This window comes from Otolemur garnettii, unplaced genomic scaffold, assembly GCF_000181295.1.
Source record: "Otolemur garnettii isolate 467f Iridium unplaced genomic scaffold, OtoGar3 scaffold00031, whole genome shotgun sequence".
NCBI lineage: Eukaryota > Metazoa > Chordata > Mammalia > Primates > Galagidae > Otolemur > Otolemur garnettii.
In genome coordinates, this window is record NW_003852426.1 from 14,183,844 (window position 1) to 14,191,316 (window position 7,473).

The 7,473-nt window shown below is 52.4% G+C and overlaps 1 protein-coding gene across 1 annotated transcript in view; it reads left to right on the plus strand.

Annotated features, from left to right (window-relative positions):
• The window catches only part of RSPH9 (radial spoke head 9 homolog), a 24,305-nt gene extending 17,201 nt beyond the window's left edge, over window positions 1-7,104 (plus strand). The window contains exon 5 of the mRNA XM_003789223.2: window positions 6,885-7,104. Within this exon, the coding sequence (XP_003789271.1) occupies window positions 6,885-7,045 (161 nt within the window). The 3' untranslated portion in view covers window positions 7,046-7,104. The remainder of the gene's footprint in view (window positions 1-6,884) is intronic.
• The last annotated feature ends 369 nt before the right edge of the window (window positions 7,105-7,473 follow it).

The following is a 7,473-nucleotide window of genomic DNA, read 5'->3' on the forward strand; positions in this document are numbered from 1 at the left end:
GGTTGCAGCCGTCACTGTTGCTTGGTGGGCCCAGGCTGGATTTGAACCTGCCAGCTCAGGTGTATGTGGCTGGCGCCTTAGCCGCTTGAACCACAGGCGCTGAGCCTGTATTTACTATTTCTACAAAAATAAAGTGCTTAGAGATGAGTTGGGTCAAGTAGAGGAGGGCATAGAAGGCCAGGGCAGTGTGAGCTGCAGGTGGTTTGCGAGCAGGTCTTTGATAATGAGGCAGCAGCACACAGGTAGACAGAGAAGGGTCCAGACAAGCCAGGGGTCAGGAGACCATTTCAGGGCTACTGTAGTGCCCAGGGCACAGGGGATGGTCCTGCCACCAAGGAGTGGCTATTCTCGCCTCCACCACACAGCAACATCTGAGTCAAGCCACCCTGAGTAGGGCCAGTCCTGCAGTGACAGATAGGAGAGGCTTCTGGACTAGTGAAGGGGATAAAGGAGGTTTATAGGGGTTGGGGCATTTCTCACCCTTCAGACACAATTCTCAGACTTCTTTTCTCTCTCCCAATTGCGTATCCCTCATTGATAAAAGGAGGCAGGGATGCAGTGGTGGTGGGACCCCGGTGCCAAGGGCTGTGGGGTGGGCCTACAGAAGTCCTCTAAATTCCTGTAATCAAGGGGCACCCACCTCATCCCCTGACTTGGAGTGTATCTGGGAAGCCCTTTGCAGGCTTCTCACCTGCAGCTGGAGGCTTCAGGGCTGATGGATGAGGCTTTCCCTCAGGCTGGATAATAAAGGCTGGCCCAGTAGCTCTTCTTCCCCCACGGGGCCTTATCCTCTGCAGTGAGAGAGGCTATTAGGGTCTTCCATAGTCAAGACCAAAGCCAGCTAGATGGAGCAGAGCCCAGCAAAGTCTTCCTAAGGGAATACCATCAGCCCTGTCTGCCATCTGGGTCAAGAGGATCCAAGAGGCAGCTAGCTCTCTCCTTGCAGCAGAGGAAGTAAGGTGTAGAGCTTTGATGGGCTTCCTAAAGGGTGCTAGGGCCACCCTAATGTGTCCAGTCAACAAGTGAATTCATTAGGCCTCTTGGAGGATCTGGGCCTGGGAGAGTGGTGAGCTGTAGCAGCCTGAGACCCTAGGCATGCTGCCCTAGTCATGGGTCTCAGGGCTGCTGGATCAGCTGCTGGCTGCACTTCCCTGTCCCCTCCAGCATGTGGCTTTGTCCTTGAGATTGGAGCTTGGGACCTGAGAGCTTCTGGCATTTTTTTTTTTTTTTTTTTTTTGAGACAGAGCCTCAAGCCGTCCCCCTGGGCAGAGTGCCGTGGCATTACAGCTCACAGCAACCTCCAACTCCTGGGCTCAAGCGAGTCTCCTGCCTCCGCCTCCCAAGTAGCAGGGACCACAGGCGCCCGCCACAACGCCCGGCTATTTTTTGGTTGCAGCCGTCATTGTTGTTTGGCGGGTCCGGGCTGGGGATTCGAACCCGCCACCTTAGGTGTACGTGGCTGGCGCCTTAGCCGGTTGAGCTATAGGCGCTGAGCCACTTCTGGCATTTCTTATGGGTGTGGACTTAAGGGGAGGCAGGCTTCTGGCCTTGCCTTGGGAAACCTCTCCATAGATTCAGAGTGTCTAGACCAATGGTTCTCAACCTTCCTAATGCTGCAACCCTTTAATACACTTCCTCATGTTGTGGTGACGCCCAAATATGAAATTATTTTCGTTGCTACTTAATAAGTGTAATTTTGCTACTATTATGAATTGTAATGTAAATATCTGATGTGCAGGATGGTCTTAGGCAACCCCTGTGAAAGGGTTGTTCAAAGGGGTTGCAACCCACAGGTTGAGAACTGCTGCTCTAGGCCTTCCTTCAGTTCCTTCCTTCCAGCCCTGCTTCCAGAAAGCCTTCTAGGCCCAGATTTTTCGTAGGGTTTGATAGGGTGTGTGTGTATGGTCAGGGGAGAGCAGGCAGCCCTAATTTTTCTTCCAGACCCCCTTCCTTATTAGCCAGAGAAACAGCAGAATGAGCTGCTGGGAGGCTGCACTGCCAGGCAGATAGTGGCTTGGCTGGGCTGCTAAGTGAGTACAAAACCTCATGGAAGAGTTCCCTGGGACATCTGGACTGGCTAGAGGGATGGAACGTGGCAGCTGCTTTCTGCCTAGGTAGGGTCATGGTTTCCTTTCCGGATCTGAGGCAATTATTTTTTCTCTTTTGAAACAGAGTCTCACTATGTTGCCCTGGGTAGAGTGCTGTGGCATCATAGCTCACAGTAACCTCAAACTCTTGGGCTTAAACGATTCTCTTGCCTCAGTCTCCCAAGTAGCTAGGACTCTAGGTGCCCACTACAGTGCCTGGCTAGTTTTTGTTACAGTTGTCATTGTTGTTTAGCTGGCCCAGGGCAGGTTCGAACCCGCCACCCTTGGTGCATGTGGCTAGTGCCATAACCACTGTGCTATGGTGGGTCTGAGGCAATTGTTAAGCATGACTTCGTGTCACCTCTGAGCAGGTCTGGTTTTAGGTTGGGGCTGCCCCTGGAACTCCTGCTCTCTGTGCCTATGGACTAGGCCAGAGATTAGCAGCTTGTCCCTATGCCAGCCTTGGCTAGAAAGGAGAGGGAGGGACTTTGCCCGGGGCCATTTATGTCCTCATGAGCTGTCATGCCATGCATTATGATCCACAATTTTGAGGGAGTGGGTAGCTTCAGGGGCCACCACCTAGCCCTGGGGCGGCAGGACCATCCTCCCAGTGGATACAGGGCAACAGCTAAGAGTTTTCCAGTCTTGGGCTACAGCCAGGTGACACAGATGGACCCTAGGTCAGGAGGCCAGGTTTCTAGGTAGTATTCTGCCATTCAATGCTTCTCAGCTGTTCACTCCATCAGTAAATAGCCACTGAGAAGCTACTGCATGCATGCCAGGTGCTTGTGATGCCCTCAAAACAGGACAGACTCATCCCTTGCCTCCTAAAAGCACAAAGGTTTGGGAAGATCAAATGAAACAGGATGGGAAGGGGAAATATAAACTAGAAAGTGTCTTACAAATGGGGTTTTTAGTGTCCTGGGAAGCTGAACAAGAGGGCAGGAGGGCCGAGTTCCTCTCCTTGCTGAACTCTAGACTGGATGGAGCAGAGAGGTCCCAGGAACTGCAGGTGCTGACTGGGGTCAGCACAAGAGTTCTTATCAGCAATGCTCAGTTCAGGCAGCAGAGGGCAGCAAGGGGCCCAGCAGCCAGCCAGGAAAAGGCCTTGGGAAGCTTGTGGCGCTTACCCGTTTAGGAAAGGGGAGGGGTGGAGGGACCAGTGAGACAGGAACATTGAGGGGTGGGGAACATAGTGCCCAGTGCCGGCCTTCTTTTGGGGTGTATGCGTGTGGCTTTTCCTGCCCCTGGAAACCTGACTGTTAAGTGCTTAGCCTTCTGGGCCAGGGAGCTTGGTCCTGCTGGAATTTGATAGGAAACTGGCCCTAGGAGGGCTTCACTCTTCCTCCGCTGTCCCCAGCCCTCTAGGGGGTTTGATTTTACTTTGTGGCCATGCTAGGGAATGGGGGTCCCCCCATTCCCCCTGCTGGGAACCCAGGGCCATTTTCTTATGTGACCAAATTTTCTTTTGGTGCCAGTCTGTGAGGGTTTAAGCCATCTGTTGCCCCTAGACAACCCTGATCCTTAGCCTGGTCCTCTCTCTCCCTCAGTTTTAATTTAAGAGCTTTGCTGCCTTCCTGGATGGCAGAATATAGTTAAAAGTACACCCTAGCCTGACCTTTCCACACGCCAAGGTAGGTGAGACTCCTGGGACTCAGGAAACCCAGGGCCTCCTTCCAGTGCCAAGAGGTCCCTTTCCTGATGTACCAGCTTTTGCCCCACACATCCTCAAAATACAGATGGCCTGGAGAGGAGTGGCTGCTGGGGGCAGGAAGGGCAGTTTGGGGAGAATTGGGAGCCAGCTGAAGCACCAGAGCTGCTGGGACTTTTCTCCTGAGTCTTAGAGGAGGTGATGGCAGGTGACTGGGCTTAAACTTTTCATCAGTTGCAGTAAGAAAGTGGGTGAAGGTCACACCAAGTGCCTGACTCCTCAGGTAGTTGCTACGTGACTCATGGCACATTGACAATCTGTTTCCTGAGCAATCAGCTGAGCCAGGGATGATGAGAATGTGACAGGAACACGAAGGAGGGAAGGGAGGAAGCAGTGCTGTCTGCTGGCTGGCCCCTCACGTGCCACTAGCACCCTTCAGCCTGTTTGGCACTGCCCTCCCGCTGTATCTCTCTCTAGCACCCTTGCCAGTTCCTCCTTGCTTTCTGGATGGGAGCCATTGTCCAAGACCCCTCTGCTCCTTATCTACTAGAGGTAAGAGGTGGCCAAACCCTAAGGCAAGCAGGCTAGGTGGGACAAGTTAGGACCCAGTCCTTGCTCAGGTGCTGACAATAATGGACTGACAAGTAGGGTCTTGGGAAGGGGGAATTTGGGATTCTATTTTGTCCAGGCCATTTGGCCCAGGCAGGCTGCAAGACACCCTCCCTGGGCAGGTAGAGAGGAATGAGAGCCTGGTCTTTCTTAGTTCGAGGGGCTGTATGACTGTGGGGTCCCAGGCAGGGAGAGACTGTGTTTCTATGGAAGCTGGCCCCAGATAAACTCTGGGCATTGGTAAGGTGACTAAGGGAGGGAACACCTTCTTGGGCCTGTGCATCTTGCCAAAGGTTGAAAGCAGCAGAATAGAAGTTTGTCAGATTCCCACTCTCTTCACCCTCAGGCAATCTGTTTTCTGGAGATGTGTGATCAGAAAAGTAACAGGCTAGGGCTTCTTGAACTCTGAGGAATGTAGGACTGAGAGGTAGAAAGCCTCAGGTGCCCAAGGAGAAAAGCTGTTAAGAGCCAAGGGAAATACTTTCCCTTCCTGGGGATGGTGCTCCAGCCAAAACCCTGGTAACACAGGGACTCTACTTCTTTTTTTTTTTTGAGAGAGTCTTAATATGTTGCCCTTGGTAGAGTGCTGTGGTGTCACAGCTCACAGCAACCTCAAACTCTTGAGCTAAAGCGATTCTCTTTGCTCAGCCTCCCAAGTAGCTGGGACTATAGGTGCCCACCACAATACCTGGCTATTTTTTTGTTGTTATAGTTGTCATTGATGATTTTAGCTGGCCTGGACTGGGTTTGAACCCACCAGCCTCAGTGTATGTGACCAGTGCCCTACCCACTCAACTATGGAAGCCACCAGAGACTCTTTATCACCCTTGGTAGAGTACCGTGGTGTCATAGCTCACAGCAACCTCCAACTCTTGGGCTTAGGCAATTCTCTTGCCTCAGTCTCCCGAGTAGCTGGGACTATACACAATACCCAGCTTTTTGTTTTTTTGGCCAGGGCTGGGTTTGAACCTAACACCTCTGGCATATGGGGCCTGTGCCCTACTCCTTTGAGCCACAGGCGCCTCCTCCACCTGGCTATATTTTTGTTGTAGTTTGGCGGAGGCCGGGTTCGAACCTGCCACCCTCGGTATATGAGGCTGGTGCCCTACCCACTGAGCCACAGGCACTGCCTGGGACTCTACTTCTTGATGCTGTCTGGCAGGCAGTGTGGGCCAGGGGAACTGACCCAAGTCTACACTGTGGCATCCATTTAATCACCCCATGCATACATGGTGGCACTTAGCGCTGGCTACTGCACAGTGCTAAGGTGAGCTCTGAGATGGCTTTTTCCTGGGTCAGGTCAGAGGAAGCTGACCTACATATCAGAAAACTCTGGTTTTGACTTGGGTAGGTAACTATACCCTGAGCAGGGCTAAGCAGCCATGAGGTTCTTGGCAGTCAGGTTTCTCAGCAGGGTAGCTCCTAGTGGGTGAGAACTGAACTGTGAAGCTGCGGGGTGTGGACTAACCAGGGTGGGCCATGGTGGGAGGTGGCCTGCGGGAAGCTGGGGCAGCAGGAGCCAAGCAGCCGGGCTGAACTGGCAGCTGATGAAGGCTTCAGAGTAGCTCTCAGCGCATGGCTAGCTGGTCCAACACCAAAACCTTCAAAGCGTTTGCCTTTCTGGCTGGGCCAGGAGAGGCCCCAGTGCGCAGGGGAATAGAAGCCCCAGATCTGTATCCAGAGGCGATTTTCCCAGGCTCCTTCCTCCCACACAGAGGCTCCCTCCCTTGGTTCTGGAGCTGGATCAGGCCCTTCCAGCCAAGTCCTCATGGCTGTACAACTCAGCCGCAGGCTGGGCTGCTCCTGTCTAGGAGAGCAAAATTCAGGGCAGAACCCAGGATAGACAAAGGCTCATTAGCAGCAGCCCAAGTCTCCTCCCCCTTAGGATGGCTCCCAGTCTTCTAGTGGCCAAAAATGACCAGTGAGCTGGGAAGGCCTAAATTGGCCAAACTTCTGTAATGCAGGGTGTCCATAAAGTTCGTGTGCAATTTAAACCACTTGGCTGGGGCCTCTAGAACTCTGAGGCCAACTATTTTAAATTGCACATGGACTTTATGGACACCCTGTATTTGAATCCCCTGGTTGAGTAATCCATCTCAGAGCAGAGGCTTCTGGGACTGAGGGGTGAGAGAGGAAAATGGCAAGTAGGGGCAAACCACACTGGAAGTAAATGTTACTGGCAATACCCCTGGTTCAGGGTGAGAGAACCTGGAGAGTCTCCTGGCCCAGCCTGACTCCCTTCTGCCTGTAGATTCAGCCTCTTCTGCCACTCAACCTTTAGCTAGACTTGCTGACATGAACAAAACTGACTGGTTTGAGTTTCACTTCTTTTCCTTTGCCCTTTCTCTGGACATGATTTTAACGAGCAGTGAAACAGCTATCAGGAGTAAAGTGCCTGAATAATTAAATTGTCTTCTTTTGCCCTGTGGAACCTTAGCACCCAGGCCTGGCTGCCCAGTGAGTCACCTTTGCACAAATGGCAGAGCTCTTGGCTTCAGCAGTACCCAGGGCTCACCTCCTGCCTATCTCTTCCCCAGGATCCTGGAGCATCCAGATGGAGAGAGGCAATGCTTTGGTGGTGCTGCGCAGCCTGCTCTGGCCTGGCCTCACCTTCTACCATGCTCCCCGCACCAGGAACTATGGCTACATCTATGTGGGCACTGGTGAGAAGAACATAGACTTGCCCTTCATGCTGTAGGATAGGGCCAGCCTAGATATTTTTTATGTAGAGTATAAGCATTATTCTCATAAATTTCAGTGAACCTGGCCTGTTTGTTCTGTCCTGACTCCCTTTGGTTCCAGGCTCTGAGGAGAGGCCCACTGAGGCAGAAAACCCATCTCTAAAGCAAGTGGGAGAGGTTGGAACATGCTGACAAGAGATACCAGGGCCAGGCTCAGTGACTCATGCCTGTAACTGTAGCATTTTGGGAGGCCAAGGTGGGATGACTGCTTGAGCCCAGGAGTTTGAGACCAGATTGGGCAACACAGCAAGATACCATCTCTAAAAATTTAGGCTTGGCACTTGTAGCTCAACAGTTAGGGCACAGGCCACATATACTGGAGTTAGTGGGTTCGAACCCAGCCTGGGCCTGCTAAACAACAATGACAACTGTTACCAAAAAAAAA